The sequence below is a fragment of the Mesitornis unicolor genome, unplaced genomic scaffold, assembly GCF_000695765.1.
Source record: "Mesitornis unicolor isolate BGI_N332 unplaced genomic scaffold, ASM69576v1 scaffold30772, whole genome shotgun sequence".
Taxonomy (NCBI): Eukaryota; Metazoa; Chordata; class Aves; order Mesitornithiformes; family Mesitornithidae; genus Mesitornis; species Mesitornis unicolor.
In genome coordinates, this window is record NW_010167661.1 from 30,966 (window position 1) to 50,641 (window position 19,676).

Consider the following 19,676-nt stretch of genomic DNA (forward strand, 5'->3'; position numbering starts at 1 on the left):
GAGGGAAATCTCTGGCTTTGGCCATGGGTCCGCTCTACTGGGAGAGGTTATCTGTGAAGAACCAAACCAAAAGTAATTGGTCCTGAAATATGAACATGTTTAAAATGCACTGTGGGCTCACTGGGAGGTTGGAGTATGATTTGAAAGACTAATGCAGAATACAGAATGACAACATTACTGACTATATGTAGAGATAGACACACATATACGTATTTACATATCTATATATACGCATATGTGTATATTTATGGATGACTATGTGAGATTTTAAAGTAGGGGTTTTATCAGCACTGGTCTGATTTTGTGCCCATTTGCTATTTTAGGATCACATATTTTGTGTTCACTTAAAAACTGAGAATGGATAAGCAAAGTGGACGCAGATGTCCCAGCCCTCACCTCTGCTGGCAAACATGATTTGCACTTAATAGTCACTTAAATGAGAACAGAGCCACAGAATTCTCCATCAAGGAGAAATAATTTTTATTAGACAGATGCTGTATTGCGTGGATGAAAACCTTTGGGAAGGCTGCAGAAGCTTAGCCCTGCAGAGCCCTGTCAGGCTCCTGGGGAGCATCCCGTGAGCCCCACCACTGCGTGCCCATCCCCTGCACACCACTGCATCCCAGCAGCGCAGCCTGTTCCAGCCGTCCCTGCCTGCTGCTTCACCGGTGGCCCGCGTTGCTGCCCAGCAAACCCAGGGCAGGGATCTCAGCTGGCGGCCTGCAGCTAAGAAAATGACGCTTGGCAGCTGCGGGCGGGTGCAGCCGGGGCGAGAGGAGGGAGCGGGGGGAGCCGTCGGTCAGCGATGCTCAGCCAGGCGCTCGCCACGGCCGGCGCGCAGGGATGGGCAGACGGCGGCCGGCGCTCAGCCGTGCCCAGCGCTGCCGGCTGGGGCCTGCACGGAGCTGCTCGGTGCACGCTTGGAGCCCTACAGCCCGCCCGTTTCTACAGACGGCTTGCGAAAGGCTCTTGGGTGCAAATATCAGGCATGGCAACGTGCGAAACAGGGCGCTGGGCATGCACACTGTGCTGCAAACGCTGCAAGGCCCTGTTTGAGAGCTTTGTGGTCTCCCACATCTGTCTTGTGGACCCTCACCTAACACCGACTTTCTTTCTTTACTAATTCAGTATATTTTTACTCAAGCAGTTTATTACATCTCAAGAAAAAGTAAGCTGAGTCTTTTTTTTAATATCCTTATAGCTAGCAGTTTTTGTCCTGCAATGCTTGAGTCTGGGGATATTCTAAGAGCTCTGCTGTCTTGTGCTGGGAGGGAATACAATAAATATGTAGATAGGGAGTGCTGCTGCTTTGAAAGGTAAGGAAAGGGTCTGTGCTGAACTGACACTAGCTGAAAAATTTGTTCAGCCTAATTAGCAGCAAATCACTTCTGTGTCCAACCTTGCCTGTAGAGATGGGAGCCGATTTCCCCACCCTTTTTTCTCCTGCTGCCCTTTGTGGCGTTTCAGAGCCCTCCCTGGCTGAGGGTTTTTGTGAGGACGGCAGACCTGCATCTGTGTGTCGTTGCAGACCGACGAGTGCAAAATGGCATTACTGGAAATTCATGGGAAACTGTACACCCATCTTGGGCTTTGTCTCGGACTGTTCAAGCTGTCACCGGAACCAGTCACAATCGATCAGCTTTTCAATTTCATGAAATTTTAATTAAAGAATGGAAAGCCTACGAAAGCATCATAGGACAAGAGCACTGGAAACAAATACAATTTCACTTGCAACCATTAGCCAGAAAAGCAGCAAATGGTTGACTGCACATCACCACTGCAGTCTAATGAAAAGCACAGCTCTTGGCTTCAGCGGGCAGGTCATTAGTGACTGAATAATCAGTGACATTTCCCTTCTAAATCTGACACAAACGGAGTGCAGTGCTCTGGAAAAAGCCATTAAGTGCAAAGCCTTGCCTTTACTCTGCTCCAGGTATTGCAGAACAAGATCTAATGGCAGCCTTTAGCTGCGATTTGCCTTTGATAGCATCCACGGGACAGTAACCTCCTGGTCTGCCCAGAGCCAAATGCTTCCAGCCTTGCACAAGCGCGGTTCCTGCCGTCATTTTGTGCAAAAAACAGGAAGCAAGACTTGCTCCTTGCTGATGTTTGCAGATGCAGCTGGTAATAGATACAAGTAGGAAAACCTGTATCTAGAGTACTGTGAGGCTGAAAGGTATGTTCTTATGTCTGTGCCAGAAGGTAAAGGTCTGGCTCATCGTGGAGTCAATTTAAAGCCTGACCCCCTCCTGTGAGTTACCATGGCAGCTCCCAAAGTTGGGTGTTAACCTGTTTTTCTGTGAATTTTTCAATGTTTTCTTGATGGGAGTGGGAAGTGAGCGGCACGGCACAGGAAAAAGGAAGGACTGGTCTTGTTTATATCTGTCCCTCAACTTTCTCCGAGTAACTTGTTGTCAGATGGACGGAGTGTTCAAATGGGTGTAACTTCCTCTGCTCCCTCCTCACGTGCCACTGGCTTTGCAGATAATGCTGAAAGGTTAAAAGGAGCCAGATTGGCTGGGTAGGGGGTTCCCTTGAGTTGGAGCAGTGAGTCTTTAATAAGGTTTTTTGGGTGGTGGGGGAAGAGACCCCTTGGGGAAAACTTTTCCCAGGCAAAAGCATTACTGGGAGCTGGACTGGGAAGCACTGGGAAGCACTATTGTCTTGGAAACTCAGTGCTTTGGGGCTGGGTATGTGTGATCTTCAAAATTCCTTTTTCTTTATGGACCCAAAATAGAAGTTGTCGATGCAGTCAATGTATCTTTTTTCAGTGGGTCTGGTTTATATTTAGCCCGGTGTTGGGAGGCTCCAGTGCAGTACTTTTGGACATTAACAATCCTGGTTGTGTTTGGGCTAAGGGTCTACTATTGAGTGGATAAATCTGTTTCACAGTCCTGTGAGTTATAGCTTTCCTGAAAATCTTTGAGTGATCCCAGAGAAAAGTGTATTTTTAATGATTATTTTGGGGTTAAAAGGGGTTAAAATCCAGCCCGGGACAGCTCATTAATGACTAACTGATTCCACTCCCAGCTATTGTATTGTTAGTTCTGGCTGAAGGCTCTCAACAGTTTTATTGCTTAAAAAGGGCATGGTGAGAAGATGTTGTTTCAAAATAAAAAGCTTTATTACCCTATCAAAAGTTTCTTATTTATATATTGCATTTTATGATGCATCCGTAAGGTCTGTATCCAAACACTTGGATTTAAACATCCAGGCAGCTATGGCTGTGTGATATTCTTTATCCTGCCTTGTTTCAGAGAGGTTAGATTCCTGAAATCCCTTGTGGCCATTAGAACTTGGTGCTCTCTCCTGAAGCTGGAGGAGGTGCCTGTGCCTGCCCTCATCTCGCTGCAGAGCAGTGTCCCTCTTGCCAGCACCTTGCTTTCCATCACTTGGGGTGATACAGGAGATGCTCCATGCTTCCTGGAAAAGGCCTTTGAGATGCTGTCCAGTTCTTCCAAATTAACCACTTGACCACTCTTTGACATGTGCTCTTCAAACTCTTTCTGTTGTGTACCACAAGGGCACTAAAGCAAGGAGCAAGGCAATGAAAAATACTGATATTTCTTGGGTTTATCATGGCTTTAACAGACCATCACCACCAGTCCTCTCAGTTCTTTTTCACTTGACTCCAGTTCCTCACTGCTCACTCCAGCGGTCACCATCTCACACACCTGAACTTCTGGAGCTGCAGAGATGCACAATATTGCTCATAAAATTAGTGCCCGCAGTGGCCTCCCCTTTTCCAAGTATGTAGTGAAGAAGAACTATCATGAAACTTTTTTTTTGCTGTGTGCTTTGGTCACAGAGAACCAGGTCGTATTTCTGTATGACCCAGAAACCCAAGCTAAAGAGAAAAATAGGAGTGGCTTTTTAATTGTGTTTTTTCAGCTTAAACTGCCCTCTCTCCAACACAGCTAAGGAATATGTATCAGACCACAGCTCCTTAAATCCATGTTTTAAATATTGTGGAGGTAGGGGAGGTATGAGTGATGGGTGTTGCTTTTGCAACTTGAAACCCTTCAGAGCATGGAGGAAAAAGCTGCTCTCTCTCTTCCACCCCCAGGTGACGTTGTGGACATCTACCAGCGGGAGTTCCTCGCCCTCCGGGACCGACTGCACACAGCCGAGCAGGAGAGCCTGAAGCGCTCGAAGGAGCTCAACCTGGTCCTGGAGGAGATCAAGCGAGCGATCTCAGAGAAGCAGGCCCTGCGGGATATCAACCGGACCTGGAGCAGCTTATCTGGTGAATAAAGAGAGGAGTTGAGGATCTCGGGCTGTTTTGAAGCAGTGGCTAATGAGGAGGTAGAGGTGTGTGTGCGTGCGTGTGGCAGGGCTGCAGGCAGGACGTGCTCTTCTCTCCCCCAGCACCAGCAAATTGTGGAGTTCAGAGGGACTTGAGAACTCTTAAACTCCTGTTTAATTAGAGGTGCATACGCATCATTAAACATTGAGATTTCCCTCTGCTGAGGATATTTGCCAATTTGCTTGCTTACAAGCTTTTTTTTTCTTGCAAGTCATACATGCCGTTTCCTATGGCTATATTGAATCCATATGGAAAATGAGTATCCAAAGAGCAGGGAGGAAGGAGTTAGGCTGGCTGAGCACCCCCTGCCAATTTATTTGTTTTGGTTTTTTTTAAGTCGCTCAGTTGAAGAAAATTGGATCTCTACAGAAAGATCTGATTTGACCTTCATTTGATCTTCATTACCCCCCTCCTTCCCAAATATTTTGGGATTTCTTTAAGGTCCTCGTGGCTCCTGCTGAACTTTAATTGGGTTTGTGGTAGCATGTTAAAGGTTGGCCTGATTTTTTTATAACCCAGCAGTAGTCTCAGGTGGCCAGGCTGCTCTAAAAAGGCTTTTAGCCTTGCAGTCTCTTCCTACCTACAGTTCCTTGCAATTGATTCCCTTTTCCTTTTTAAGACGAAACCAAGTTAAAACTGTGGAATATCACCAACAAGAATGTGCTGCACCTTCCCACCATCTTCCATCATTTGCCACATTTGCTGTCAAAGGAGAACAGTCTGCAGCCAGCCGTGCATGTGGGACAGGGGCGCACTGGAGGTAAATGGGAATTAGTGCTGCTTCTGGTGCTCTTCCTCACCTTGGTGCCTGTCCCTCCCCTTTCCTCCGGGCCTAGCTGTGGTATGGAGATAAGCAGGACTGGAGGAACGGCTGCATGCATCATGCAAGCTTCCTTGGTGTCGTGGCACGTGGGGTGGGTAAGCAATGTCACATCTGCGAGTCTACAGGGGAGTGCTGTCTGTGCTCTTGACTGGCACTGAAATGTTCTCAATGCTTCTGCCAGGTGTTTTTTGCTGCCTTCCATCTCCAGACTGCTCTAGACTTTGCCTGGACAGTGGTCAGATGAAACCACTGTTTGCAGGGCACTTCATGGACACTCTAGCCCAAGACAGATCCCAACTGGAGCAGGACTTTGGTTACTAGACAGTTCCCATCCTGCTCCCAAATCCCAGCCTAAAGCCAAAGACCTGACTTACCCCTCCTAAACTGAGGTGCTTCTGGCCATGCAAGGGGTTAGGAGAACAAGACTGGTCTAGAAGTTGCCATTCACAGGCTGAAAAGGCCCCTAGGAGGAGCAGAGTTTTGGGGTGTTTTCTTAGGCATCAGTCTTCAGAGAAGAAAACAAAGAGTCTGTCTGACTGCCATGGGTGCCCTGCCAGCCTGGTGCACTGGGATGCTGCTGGTCAGTACTGGGCTGGGGGACAGGAGTATGGGAACCCTACATAGCCCAGGAAACCATCAGCTTGCTCATCGCTGCTGGCTTTTGGTGACAGAGTGTGGCACTGAGCAGGTGAACCATGAGGCAGTCGTGGCAGCAGAGCAATGTGTCTTGTCCCAGCACACCCCCTCTCTCAAATCTCTCCTTGGCCCTGGGCAGTGTCTGTCGTGATGGGAATCCCCAGTGTGAAGCGGGAGGTGCATTCCTACCTCACCGACACCCTCAACTCCCTCATCTCAGAGCTCACTCAGCAGGAGAAGGAGGACTCGGTCATCGTCGTTCTCATTGCCGAGGTAAGACAGCTTTGCCTGTTTGTCCCGTTTTCCTGGCCAAACTAGGTGCCAAACAGGACAGCTGCCCACCTGGAGGTCAGCTCTGCTGCTTGCTGGGGCTGCTCTCCAACCAGGACTGTTAGGTGTGTCCTGCGCAAAATGAAACACCGGCTGGACCACAGAAAGTCCGGGTGCAAGCAGACAAACATTAGCAGCTACCAGTGCAGCATGTACATTTATCTCTCTGATCTAAATCATCCTGAACCTTGCAGAGTGCTTGAGTGGTTGTTTCCAAAATGTGCTGGAGCAGCCCCATGGCCGTGTCTAGGTGAGCTCTCCGACCCACTCCTGAAGCAACTTGATTTCTCGGCCTTCCTGTAAGACAGCACTGACCCCATCTGTAAACCCAAGGGCTTGCTGATTCGGGGCTGAGGCCAATACAGCTCTTTGTACTGGTGTCTGGAGCCCAGAATCAGTTGCTGAATCCAAGGGCTAAAAAGCCCTGATACATTAATCCGCAAGAGCTGCTTTTATCTATGGGTTTAGATGGTTATTTTTCTCCATGGCTTTCCCCTCAGGATTATTTTCTTGAGCTTGAAGTGCATTTGTCTTAATTTCCAGAAATCTGATGAGAAAGATAAACCTCAGTAGCATATTACTGGGAGGGGAACCAAGAGAAATGTCTGGGTTTGCTGCCTGTTTACCCAGAACTTGATGTTTTGAATAACATTTGGCATTTGGGTCTCTGGCTGCTATTTTGTAGAAGAAGGTGTGCACAGGTGGGTGCAGCCTGAAGTGCCTGGGATGAGATTTGGTCCCAGCTGTTGTTTCCCTTTGAGCCAGGACAGGTTTGGTGACTGTTTTCACAGTGGGTGAGTTAAAGCATGAGAGGTTTTAAGCAACTTGACCAAAAGCATCTTCTGTTTAGGATGGCAGTAATATTTCTTCTTTAGTTGACTTGAAAACAGGGTGCACACTGTGATGGCAGCTCCTGACTTTCTCTGTGTGTGTGTGTGACGCAGGAAGTGAACAACAAATAATTTAATTCTGATACCGTGAAGTGCAGGAGCACACGTGTCATAGCCCAGTAACAGTGATGGTGGTTGTTGGAGACCACCACTGTCACTGTCCTCTTTTGCTGAGCTTGCTCTTGTAGCTACACAACATCTTTCTTCTGTGCAAGTGTCAACCACCGCTGTGCCTGCTCTGCCTCCTCCCAGGGTGTTTCTTGATGTCCATGCACTTGGTGTTGCTTGTTAGGGCTCCTCAGGCATGGGATGGGATAAAAAGTAAATAGCAGAGAGATGGTATGACCCTGGAGTGGTAATTTGGAGACTCAGGACGAGTGGAGCAACTGAATGTCCTTTTTGAGATGGGGACTTCTTATTTCTGTAACCATCATGGGTACCATCCATGGCAGCTGGGCTGCCTGGGAAAGCAGGGGGCTCCTCAGTGGGCAGAGGGGAGCCCCAGGACAAGCTGGCCAGCTCAGCTGTTGCCAGCCCACCGTTTTGGTGGCAGCTGGGTGCTTGGAGCAGAGCTGTGTGTTTGCTCCTAAAGCCAGGAGCATCTTTCTTGCCTTTTTTTTTTCCTGCCTGTGTTTTTCCTGTTGCTATTTTCTTGGTAGTGCTGGGGTAAGAAGTCAATCCAGCACCGGGAGTCTGAGCCCTGTTTGAGAAAGGGACCTTTTTCCTCTTGAGAAAACCCTCCCTTGACACCGTTCCAGCATGGAGGCACTGGCCTTGGCTTGTGACACACATCCTTGGCCTCTCTCTTCTCACCTCTGCCCGGTGCCGAGCACAGCGGCAGCAGGTCCTGGCTTCTGCAATGCTGTATCTGCAGGTCCACCTGGAACACGGTCCCATGATCCATACAACCTCCCTGAGCAATGCTGTCACCAGGAAACCAGCGTAGTTTTTGCTCCTGGGTCTCCTGCCCTTTGTTTCTTTGGATTTCTTGGATTTTGTTTTCCCAGTCAGCGTGCAGATGGTTTCTGTCTGGTGGCTGTCCCTGTGTTTGCGCTGACCTCGCCTGCAGATAGCGGCGAGCAGCGCTGCTGAAGTTTGCCTCCCAACTGCTACAGGTTGCCAGGCTGATTGTGGGAACGAACTGTTGTTTTAGGAAGATGAGAGTCAAAATGAACCTGAAATGAAGCATGCACGCTTATAAGTAGACCCCTCTTTTCACCAAAGGGGTGAAGATCCTTTTCTGGCAAAGCTCTTCCCTTGGATGAAAGCCAGCATGTATAGAGAAAAAAAATAAATAGCCCAGAAGTTAACACTTTGTGCAGAAGCTGCCCCTGCTGGCAGGGGCAGAAGTGACAGAAGAGCTCATGGGAAAGATGTGCTGCATCTTGAGTCCTTTGGGCTGTTTTTTGGTGTGTGGTGGCCACAAAGGAGGGCTCCTAGGAGTCTGTCAGTACAGGGAGAGCGGTTAAACTGGATAAAAGGAGATGTGAAGGCGGTATGGAGGTGGTGACAGTGCCCTGGGGTGTGCTGAAGGTGATTTCTGAGCCATGGGGGGCACAGGCTGAGGCTGAAGGATCTAACACTGCCTCTCTTTTGTTTTCAGACGGATCCACAGTACACAGCCGGAGTGGCGGAAAATATCAAAAACTTGTAAGCACTTCCAAATGACTACAGCGGTACAGTCTGTGCCTGTAGCGAGGCCAGGGAATGGCTTCATTAGGGAGAAAATACACACTTCTCTGCTTCCCTTTTGTATTTTTTGTTGTTGTTTGGAGGTTTTTTTCTGTTCTTAAACTCTGGGCTTTATTACCGCTTCCACTTTCTGCTCATTCGAAAATGCATCCCATATGTAGCTTCCAGTAGGCTGTTTGTGCTGGCGGTATTTAACACACGCGGTCATGCCATTTCATTTTGCTCTTTCTGTCCTGTGGCGCTCCGAGAAGATGGATTATTTAGATCTCCAGTGATCCTGGCAATTGTTTCTGTGTCTAGTGCAGCCCTCTACCTGCTCTGCAGAGTCAGAGCAGCTGGGCAGCGTGGTGAGCACGCCCAAATGCTCCTGCCTTCTTTTGCTTTAAAATGATCCATTTTTCTCCCTGCTCCAGCCTGTTTGTTTTTCCCTTGTTCTGGGCACTAGTTACATTTGCCTCTCACGCTAGCTGCTATTTATGTCCCGGAGTCTTAGTGGCTTTTGCAGCTTCATTGATGGCTGTTTAGGCAGAAGCCGGTGACAGATTATGAACCGTGAGCCGGTCCAGGCGTTAACAGCGTCAGAGCTCAGGGCCAAAAGAAAAAGGTGGTGAGGGAGGAGGCTGCGACTCCCAGCCAGCTCCTGCGATCGCATGTTTCCAACGGATCACAGTCGCCATGAGACTCAAAAGGGCAGCACATCCTCCCAGCGCCCTGCATCCCCGAGCCAATGATGGGAGAGGGGCTGGGAGGTGCGTGGAGAGGGTTGTGTTCCCAGGCACTTGCAGAGGAGCTGAAACGCAGCCCTCCCTCCATCTTGCTGTGCAGGAGCTGGCAGAGCTCCCCTCCTTCTGCCTGCTGGCAGGAGGACGCACTCATCGGGGATAATGGACTGATTGTCCCGTGGATCCTGATGAAATCACTGGGCGCTGCTGCAGAGACTGCTTCTGCGTAGAAGGCCTGAAACTTTAATTGACTTAATGATACGATTTCTCGCCGACCCCTCTCCAGTGCCTCCCGCCCCTCTGTGATTCACTGAAATTATTTTTCTTCCAAATTGAATTGAGGTGGTGTGGGGCCAGGGCAGGCTGAGCTCATATTGCAGGACGGAGAAAGCCGCTGCTGCTTCGGTGCGGGTTTGGTCAGCTCAACAAGAAGCTTCTGTTTCACTGATGCCTGGGGAAGGGAAGATTTGAAGATGTTAGCTGAAAATCTTGCCAGTCCCGAGGAAGGAACAAGAAAGGGAAAAATAAGTGAGAAGTTTCTGGCATTCTCACTACTTTATCTTCCTCTGCCCCATCTCCCATCCTGCAGGCTCTGCACAAACAAAGGAAATCAGCCTTGCACCAAATGTTCTCAAAAAGGGCAGTATAAAAATAACTGGTTTTCCCGCTTATCTCTCACAGTTGCAGTAATCTCTCGGTATTGCTTGCAAGGCTGTTGTAGGTACATATTTTTCAGAAGGTTAACATTTTTTCTTTTTCTGTTTGAGTTTGACTCTTTGAGGAGTTTTTAACCGCATTACAGGGAAAACAGTTGCTGATTTTATCAGTGTAAGGGAACTAGGTAGAATTCCTACGTACCTACAGTGCAGCAGTGTTTTAAATAACTTATCAGAAATGCATAACATAATCTCTGCAAAATGGCTTTTAATTACTGATGCATTTGGAAAATCTCTAAATGCTGGTAATGCCACAAGTCCTTTCGAGTCTGCAGGTCCGTGTAATCCTGTAGAGAGTATATGGTGTTTGTTGCTCGTCTCTAAAGCTGACTCATGTTTTTTCTAAGTGCAATAGTTGAGCAGTGCCTTTTGGGACAAGCTGTGTGGTGTTTGGGCAGAAGTGAATCCACCGGGTTCTCAGTGTTTCCACTTTTGCTGGTCCTTTACCTCAGCTGTCCTGGATGTCCTCACAGACCATGACACGTCTGTCTGGCTGTCTTTAAAGCACATGCTGGGACTCTGCCATCTCCAAGGCAGTGCCACTCCTCTGCAGCCGTAGCGAGCAGCCTTATGGCAGTCCCCCACTTTCTCAGCAAACCAGCTTAATAGGACTGCAGAGAGCAGAGGTAATGAATTACTCAGAGACACTGAGTAATTCAGAGGATTGGGAAAATAGTTCAGCTGCTTCTACGGTGGCAAGAATCATTTTCTCCTGCTGATATTTGGGGAAGTCAGCACGCAGCACTTTGGGGTCACCTGCAAAATAGCTCTGTGCCATCAGCCCAGCGTGTCCTCAGCAGCCAGCGAGTACATGCGGGAGGGAGGAGGGATGCTGGGGGGAGGCACACAAACACAGGGCTATTAGAGACTGTGGGAACTTTCAAACTCTGTAGCAGTCGCTTCTGATGTCCTTTGGTGAGGCCCGAAAGTGCACTCGCTGCTGGGAAAGTTTTATTTTAGAGGCCATATTTTTTGTTTGGTTCTGTGGCTCAGTGTTTACCCAGCGATTTAGTCTATGAAATGGTGTGTCAGACGTGGAGGTATTTGTTTACAGCTGCTTTTCTCCCTCAGATTCCCAAAGGAAATACACTCAGGTCTGCTGGAGGTAATTTCCCCATCTCCGCATTTCTACCCTGATTTCTCCCACCTGCGAGAATCCTTTGGGGACCCCAAGGAAAGAGTCAGGTAAGAATCAATGAGCTTAAAAACAAGCAAGCCCTGAATTAAGTGACTGCAGCATCTCCCTTCCTGGCTCCAGCAGGGAAAACTTCTGCAAGGCCGGGCGAGGCCGTTAAGCCTGCTTTTTCCAAAAGCTGGAAGGACTTGCGGGGGGAGTTATGAACTGGTGCTGGCTTTGCAGGGCTTGCCTTGTGCTCCATCAACACGGAGGGGTCATTTTAACCCAGATTATGTTAATTTTGGAAGTCCTTGAGTTTTCCAGTAACTCCTATCTGACCAGTTTGAAACCGAAAGGGAGAAGCCGTGTGCCATTGCCTCCTCCAAACACTGTGTCACCTTCCTGCCTTAAACCCAGCCTCCGAGCACCCCACTGTGCCAGGAGAGATCGACACTCCCATCGTGTTTGTCTCTTACAGGTGGAGGACGAAGCAGAACCTCGACTACTGCTTTTTAATGATGTATGCCCAGTCCAAAGGCATATATTATGTGCAGGTGGGTTTGGTGCTGGGGGTGGAGGGGAGATGCGTGTACCTGTGAGTTCACTGTGGCTCGTACCCAGCTGAGAGAAGGCCAAGAGCATGTCCAGCTGTGTGATGCAGCAGAGTGGGAGTGGGTTTTACCCAGATAGGTTTGAAAGCTGGGTTTCTGAAATGCTTTAGACTTGGAGACCTCCCAACTAGGGAAAGCAGGAGTCCTTGTTTGGTTTACCTGTTAGACTGGGTGAGAAAAATCTGCTTGGAGCATCTTCCAAACTAAAGTAGGTCTGTGCCAAAGCTTTCCTCCGGTCTACAGCATGATTGCTCTGCGCAGAGGGGCTCTTACTGGGACCTGGATGGGTCATTGGCACTGAGAGTCCTTTCCTCTTGCAGCTGGAGGACGATATTGTGGCCAAACCAAACTATCTCAGCACGATGAAGAACTTTGCCTTGCAGCAGCCCTCTGAGGAGTGGATGATCCTGGAGTTTTCTCAGCTGGGATTTATTGGTAACATTCTCCCCTGTTTACCCCGCTCCCATCTGACACCCACACAAGTGCCTGCTGGTTCTTGCAAGCACTTTATGCTCTCAGTCCAAGAAATTGTCCCCGCGAGATGGTAAAATACTTCGACTTGATCCCTCCCTATTTTTGCAATGACCCTTGTGTTTGCACAGGGGAGAAAGATCCTCACAGCTGGTACTGCTGATAATCACTTTTAATAAAAATAAACCTGGTCGGTGGCCCAGCCGACAGCCAAACAGCTTAGACATGACCAGTAGCTTTGAGGCTGGATGGGATCTGGAATTGCCTAAGAGTGTGCAAAAGGAAGTTTACATCAGCACAGAACTATTTTGGGAATGGCAGTACATGGTTGCAGTAGCAACTTGATTTGTTATTTTGGATACTGGTTTGACTGGCTTAAAACTTGTAGTTTTTGGGGCAGGAAATGGCCTGTCCTGCAGCTGGCTGAATGTTTTTCATCCTTACTTCTCCCTGTTGAATGAAAGAGTTTTAGACCTTTTGATACTGCTGTGACCCGTGAGACACTAATACTTTCTAATTTTGCAATGAATATTTAACCAGAACTGTATTCGCAACGCCAGAAGTATTGGTAAATAAAACAGAGCTGCATGCTGTTTCCTTTACATAGCGAAATGGACACATCCAACCTCCACAGCCCAGTTTCCCACTTTTTTTTCCTCCCCAGCTCTGATTCTTGACCGTTTCATACCGTAGCTGCTCTCTCTCCTCTCCCTTTCTTTGTGCTGTAGGAAAAATGTTCAAGTCTCTGGATCTGAGCTTGATCGTGGAGTTCATCTTGATGTTCTATAAGGACAAACCCATTGACTGGCTCCTGGATCACATCCTTTGGGTGAAAGTCTGCAACCCCGAGAAAGACGCGGTACGTAACCAACCTCTGTTGAAGGAAAACCATTTATGTGTGGGCATACGTATGCTCGGTCTGTGTCTCCAGAGGAGCTTTTCTGTGAGCTCTGGTGCTAACTGGCTTTGCACTGAGCCATGCTGTCCCTGTGGAGCGTGCCGCAGGGTGTCCTTGCAGATTGTGTAAGCAAAGACCTGGGAGTTCAGGCTTTTGTAGTCCACAGCTGTCAGAAAAGGCATTATTTCTGCATCTGAGCACTAACAGGGTATTCCTCCTCCACTCCTTGAGGAGAGTAGCCGTTCCCTATTCTTCTGTGTTGTTTTTCATTCCAGCATGCCTCTCTCCCTGAAGCCATTCCCCGCTCGCTGACTGTAACCCCAGAATAACCCTTTGGCTCTGGGCTCGTGTGCCGTACCCGCCTGGAGCGCACACACGGGCTGCCCAGAGAGCTCACCCCAGATGACCCGAGAGCAAGCCCGCTGTGCGTAGTGTGCCAAAACGAAGTCAGAGCACACAAAGCTCTTGTCGGGGTTTCTAGGAGGATGTGGAGAGGTGAAATGGGATCTGTTTTCATGATGCTGTCTTATTTTCGGAGCCCTGTCTGCATGAAGCCTTGCAGATGGCAGCACAGGAGCCCCTGTGCCCTGCGGAGGTTGTGTTTGACTCCCAGCAGCGGCAGCAGCAAGAGGGTAAAGCGAGTGGGAAGGGCAGAGGAGGAGTGTGTGTGACAGCACATGTAAGATGAGCTCACAACCAGATACTCTCTGTCTGCTCTTTGAACATATTGTATTTACTCATATGCTTGTTTGTCCTCTTCCCCAGCAGAGAATGAGCAGTGGAGTTCCCTGTGCAGCACTCGAAGCTGGTTGCTTACAAGGGACCTCATGGCCACAACTCATTTGTGGTGGCAAATGTCAGAGCAAGTGGTCGCTCTGGGGATAAATTCTGTATTTATGTGCTGAGGGGACAGGGCACCCTCAGGGCTCTGCAGAATTGGGGCAAGGATGTGGTTTAGTTGGGCCTGATCCCTGGCAAAGGCCATGATGTTGGCTCCAGTCCCCCATGTGCAGCAGGACCAGTCTCAGATGAGGTCTGTCTTGTTCTCCTGGCACTTCGGGCCGTGTGCTCAGGTGTGGCAGGGCAGATCCCAGGCCTGTCCAGCAGCCCCAGTGTCCTCACAGCCGTGGGTGACACCAGGGTGGTGGTGATGTGCTGGGATGGAGCGAGGAATGATGCTGCTGTCTGTCCGTTCCCCCCCAGATGTAAAATCATCAGCTTGACCATTGATTAAATGCAGATCCCACTGCAAAGGATCATCTTCTCCTTAGCTCATCTTCGCTCGTCTTCTACTACCTGGCAGAGCCAAGGTTTTCCCAGGAGAAACTGCAAACCTCTTAAATGTGTTGCCTTTTAAAAAATTAACCTACTTTCTGTGTGGATTTCTGGCTCCTTTCCCCCACTGTTTGCATGATTAACTCTGCACAGTGCCCTTTCAAACATGACTTTCCCTTGCAAATCCCACTGTGCAGAATCAAATTGGTAGCAGGGAAGAATTGTCTTTTTGAATGAAAGTTTGTTTGACCTGAGCTTTTGGTAAGTGCTTTGCCTGTTCTGGATATATTCTATTCCTTCTTTTTTAACTAATTTTAGATATACCTGGGGTAGAGCTGTGTGAAAGGATGACCTTGTTACCACCAACTGAGCCATTTCCCCTCCTGGCTCGACTGAAATGACATTGCTTTCAGCAAATGCTTTTTTAGCAGAAGGGGAAAAGGGGAGAAAGGGAAACCAGGAGATGCTGCAGCTCCCTCTGTTCTCCTTTCTCCTCCTCTCCCCATCCTGAGTGAGGTCAGACCTGATGAGGTTACATCTGGGATTGCTGGCAATGGGTAGGCTTTCTCAGATTAGCATGGCTAGTTTTAATTTTCTAATGTAACGTGAGCTGGATTAGGGGATTATCTACTCTGCAGCTCACAGGGGTCATGCCTGGAATGTTCCAGCTCCCAGTGCAGTGGCGGTGGCCTGGGTGAGCAGCCCATCGCCGGCGCTGATGTGAGTGGCTGTGCCCCTGCTGTGCCCTGCCTGGTGCCAGGCACCGGTGACGCAGCACAGCGCCCGGCAGCAGGATTTCTGCTGGGGGTGCTGTTGGGTGGGAGGTTGCGAGAGCAGGTGGTGGCAGGGGTGTGCATGTGTTTCTTTCCTTGGGAAAAGCAGCATTTGGAAAACAAATGCCCTCTCCCTCCAGTTTTTAACTCTGTCCTTTTGTCCTGCTCCCCCAATCAGAGAGGAATGAACTGTTTTTAAAATGTGAACTCTTGTCTCCACACTCTGGGTGTTTTCCCCCTTTGTCCTTTATTCCTTCTCCATCATCTCTGTCGTCCACCCCACTGAAAATCACTGTCTGGATCGGCATTGCATCTCAAAGTTTATTTACATGGTGGGATGGGAGTGAAACAGTCAAACAGTGCAGTCAGTGACACGTGCCATACATCTGTCCAATAAAACCTGCCAACAAATAGAAAACTGCCCATCTGCAAAGAGCCCGCACTTGCTACCTGTTCGCTTGGGCTCTGAGTCATGCCAGAACTTGCTGTACCTTCTGACATCGGAGATCCTGAGCTCTGAGTTGCAGGAAAAAAGGCTTTCCTGATTAGCCAAGGAGAGAAAGGAAAAAAATTCTCTTGGCTGTCCCTACTTGACAGCACCCAGAGGAGATTTGCTCAGTGTTTGCTAAGCTGTGCTTGGCAAGGAGACATTTAGGACTTAAATCTGAGCACCCTGGCTGCCCAGCAGAGGCCAGGGGGTGACCAGCCAAGGGTCACGGTCAGGTTCCTCCAGAGTGCGGTTAAAAGCCTTCTTGCCAAATTAAAGACAAAATAACACAGAAAGGCATAGAGATGCAGGGGCATACAATGTTTATCACTCCTCATGCCCTTGTCTGTTCCTCTTGTGGGGCACAGTTGACCATGGAGGTGTAAGCGTGGGGCTCTGTGGGATTGTCTCGTTTCAGAAACACTGCGACAGGCAGAAGGCGAACCTGAGGATCCGCTTCAAGCCCTCGCTCTTCCAGCACGTAGGAACCCACTCCTCCTTGGCTGGGAAGATACAGAAGCTGAAGGTGGGTACCAGCACAGGCCTGGCCTGCAGTCATGCGGGAAACCAGCAGCTTTTGGGATGAGGACATCAGTCACAGAAACTAGTGGGACGGTGGCAGCTGGGTTTCTGTGCAGTGGTTGTGTTTTAATCTGAATTACAGTGAGCTCATGTGGCTCCTACTTCTCAACATGGCAGTGAGATGTACCAAGAGTTGCTGCAAGATTTAAAATCACAGAATCACAGAATATTAGGAGTTGGAAGGGACCTCGAAAGCTCATCCAGTCCAACCCCTGCCAGAGCAGGATCACCTAGACCAGGTCACACAGGAACGCATCCAGGCAGGTTTTGATTGTCTACAGAGGAGACTCCACAACCTCTCTGGGCAGCCTGGTCCAGGGCTCTGTCACCCTCACAGTGGAAAAGTTTTACCATTATTTGGGCAAGTGATTTTGAAGCATGTACTGAAAAACCCTGGAGAGATGACTGCTGTGTTGGTCTGGCTTCCTTCTCCTCCTTATTCCTGGGATTTGCTGATAGGTGAACTAGAGCTTGCTGTCTAAGAGCTTAAATTGTTTGTGAGTATTTTAACATCAACAAAATCAAGTTTCCCACAGCTATATGTGGGGGACCCATAGACGTGAGCCTTGGGCTGTGCTCAGTCCAGTTTTGTCCAATCCCCAGCTGCCTTCCCTGCAGGTATAAGGGCTGTTTGCAGAGCTCCTGGGGCAGGGACACACATCTGGGGATGCTTGGACAATGAAAGGCTCTTTGGTGGCAGATCAGACGGCAGAGCAATGGTGCTTCTCTGCTCCGCGTCTCCTGAAGCTGTGTCCTCCTGGGATCCAGCCACGCATTGCGCTGTCTGCTGCCTTCCCCAGATCACTTCCATCCCTTGTGCTCCCGTGCTGGGCAAATAGAGAGCTTTTGAATTATGTGCCTTGTTGCTGGGACCCGTGTTCCTCATGGGCGAGAGCAGCTCATCACTCTTTTCTGCCCTTTTGCTTTGTGCCCTCCAAGGACAAGGACTTTGGCAAGCAGGCCCTGAGGAAAGAGCACGTCAACCCTCCTGCAGAGGTGAGCACCAGCCTGAAAACCTACCAGCACTTCACCTTGGAGAAGGCTTACCTGCGGGAGGACTTCTTCTGGGCCTTCACTCCCACCGCCGGAGACTTCATCAGATTCAGATTCTTCAAACCACTCCACATCGAAAGGCCAGTGTCTATGGGGAAGTCGTAGGCGGGGAGAATGTGGGGAATGCCTGGAGCATATGGAGACTTTCCTTTTGCTCTTCAGGCTCATGTTGAATTTCTTGTCTGTCTCCTGCTTGGTCACAGGTTCTTCTTCCGCAGCGGGAACATCGAGCACCCAGAAGACAAACTCTTCAATACAACTGTGGAAGTTTTGCCGTTTGATGTAAGTGTTTTGTTGAGATTTGAAACGGGGATGGAGTGGGAAGTGAAAGAGTTTTCAGAGAAGAGAACTTCTTAAGGCTGTTGGAAGAATCATTACAAGACTCAGGTGCCTTGGAGAGGTGCTGGCTGGGAGGCAGGGTGTCACACCTGACATGGTACCACCTTGGGAGCAGGGATGCTCAGATGGGTGGGATGGCTGAGAGGACAGGATGGAGCCAGGACGGTGCAGTGCAAGCAGCAGCCTGAGTGCAGCAACTATCCTGTTGTTTTGGGGCATGAGGCTCAGGGTACCAAGCGAGGGGATGAGATGCCACGAGCAGCTCCGGGATTGCTGCTGTTGCTTGGGACTTTTGGCTTCTGGGAGCTCTTACCACTGGTCCTGTGCAGAGCTCCTCTCCTTCCCGCAGAGTCTGCAGTCGGATAAGGAAGCCTTGCAGGAGGGAAGAGGCACAGCTGTCAAGTACCGCAGGACGCCAGATGGCTACATCCAGATAGGTACAGTAGGGTGTGGGGTGGGAGCTGCTTGCTGGGTCTGATAACGCAGCCCATATCCTCACCTTCAAGTGAATCGAGACCCTTAGTGCTGTTTGCTTGGCAAAGAGTAATTTCTGCTTGCCAGGAGCCAGATTGGAAGAGGATTTAATTGTCACTGTCTCCTCTGCCCTCACTCCCCTCTTAGACGAGGTGTCCTCTTCAGGTGATTCTCAGTCCTACATTGCTGCCTGTCTCTGCTCAGAGCTGGGACCAAATTATCCGGATTATCCATTTGCCTAACCTGCTGCTAAAATCCTGCACCACAGGTGATTTGGTGCTCTCCCTCCACAGCCCGTCTCAGTACTCATACCACTTACAGCTTGGACTTAGTCTCCGGCTGCCTGAGTTTGGTTTAGTGCTTGTCATGCTCTTGGACAGGAATGAGTGACTGCAGCCTATGGGGACCAACTGGTGTGTGGTAAAGCCCTGGAGTCTCTGCTAGGACTGTTTTCTTTTTTTTTATTTTAAGTAGACAAAGGAAAAAAAATCCCTGGCATTCACAGCTTTTATAGCATTCCTCTGCATGCTGTCTGGTTTCTCCCAGTTGCATTTTTCAAATAAATAAATAAATCACTCAAAAATGAGACCTATCAACAAGCAGAGACTTTGCTAGTGCTATGAATGTGAGACTTGCCTCCATGGCATGGATCCTGAGCCAGAATTTGTCTCTTAGAGGACAGTGCTGCCATCAGACCCCTCTGCCCTTTTCCACACAGCACTGGTGTGTAGCCAAATACTCCCCATTTTATTTTGTTTAGCTGAATTTTTGTTCCTCTCAGTGCAGCGTTCTGCACTGTGCTGATGGCCACGCTGTTGGATTTCAGCCTGTCCCTCCCGTGATGGGGAGCTGTGGGCAGGGGCTGCCATGGCTGCTGGTGGGTCCCTTGGCAGGGCTGGTTGCCAGGGAACCATCCCCACATCACCCCTGTGCTCTCCCTGCCAGGCTCCTTCTCCAAGGGCATCGCAGAGGGTGAGGTGGACCCGTCCTTCGGGCCGCTGGAGGCCATCAGGCTGTCCATCCAGACCGACTCCCCGGTGTGGATCATCTTGAGCGAGGTGAGATGGGCTTCGCTGGCAGAGGGATGACCCTGCCCAGCCCTCGGCTCCCCGCCACCTCCCCTGATCCCGGCCCTCTCTCCTTTCAGATTTTTATCAAAAAAGCAGAGTGACGTGGGTGTGAGGAAGGGTGGACACACGCGTGGATTCTCTGGGCCTGCTGCCTCTTCTCCTGCTCCCTCTCCCCCCGGCGTCTCGCCCGGGCGCCAGGACAGCGGCACACGCACCGACAGGCCTCAGCAAACGGCACTGCCACTGGGACAGCGTCTTCTCCAGAAGAGGAGCAAAAAGCAAAAAAATCAGAAAAACCCAGCATCCCGTGCAGAGGGCCAGCTTTGCTCCCCGCGGCAAGGCCTGCGGCTGCCGTGCCCACCACTCGGCCTGCACCGACACAGGGGACAGTTTGGGGTCGGGATAAGCTTT

At 49.7% G+C, this 19,676-nt stretch overlaps 1 protein-coding gene across 1 annotated transcript; it reads left to right on the forward strand.

The window, feature by feature from the left end:
• Window positions 1-734: 734 nt before the first annotated feature.
• MGAT4B (mannosyl (alpha-1,3-)-glycoprotein beta-1,4-N-acetylglucosaminyltransferase, isozyme B) lies at window positions 735-19,366 on the forward strand. Its single transcript, XM_010178770.1, has 15 exons — window positions 735-986; window positions 4,027-4,246; window positions 4,926-5,066; window positions 5,905-6,038; window positions 8,589-8,635; window positions 11,187-11,300; window positions 11,711-11,786; window positions 12,164-12,278; window positions 13,043-13,173; window positions 16,166-16,273; window positions 17,269-17,462; window positions 17,586-17,664; window positions 18,071-18,158; window positions 19,141-19,253; window positions 19,343-19,366. The coding sequence occupies exons 1-15, from the start codon at window positions 735-737 to the stop codon at window positions 19,364-19,366; spliced, it is 1,836 nt and encodes a 611-aa protein (XP_010177072.1).
• The last annotated feature ends 310 nt before the right edge of the window (window positions 19,367-19,676 follow it).

Coding starts and splice junctions, on each gene's coding strand:
- MGAT4B (XM_010178770.1), top strand. CDS start 735: ATGACGCTTGGCAGCTGCGGGCGGGTGCAGCCGGGGCGAGAGGAGGGA. Junction 987..4,026: donor CTCTTGGGTGCAAATATCAG/GCATGGCAACGT, acceptor GAAACCCTTCAG/AGCATGGAGGAAAAAGCTGC. Junction 12,279..13,042: donor TTCTCAGCTGGGATTTATTG/GTAACATTCTCC, acceptor TTTGTGCTGTAG/GAAAAATGTTCAAGTCTCTG.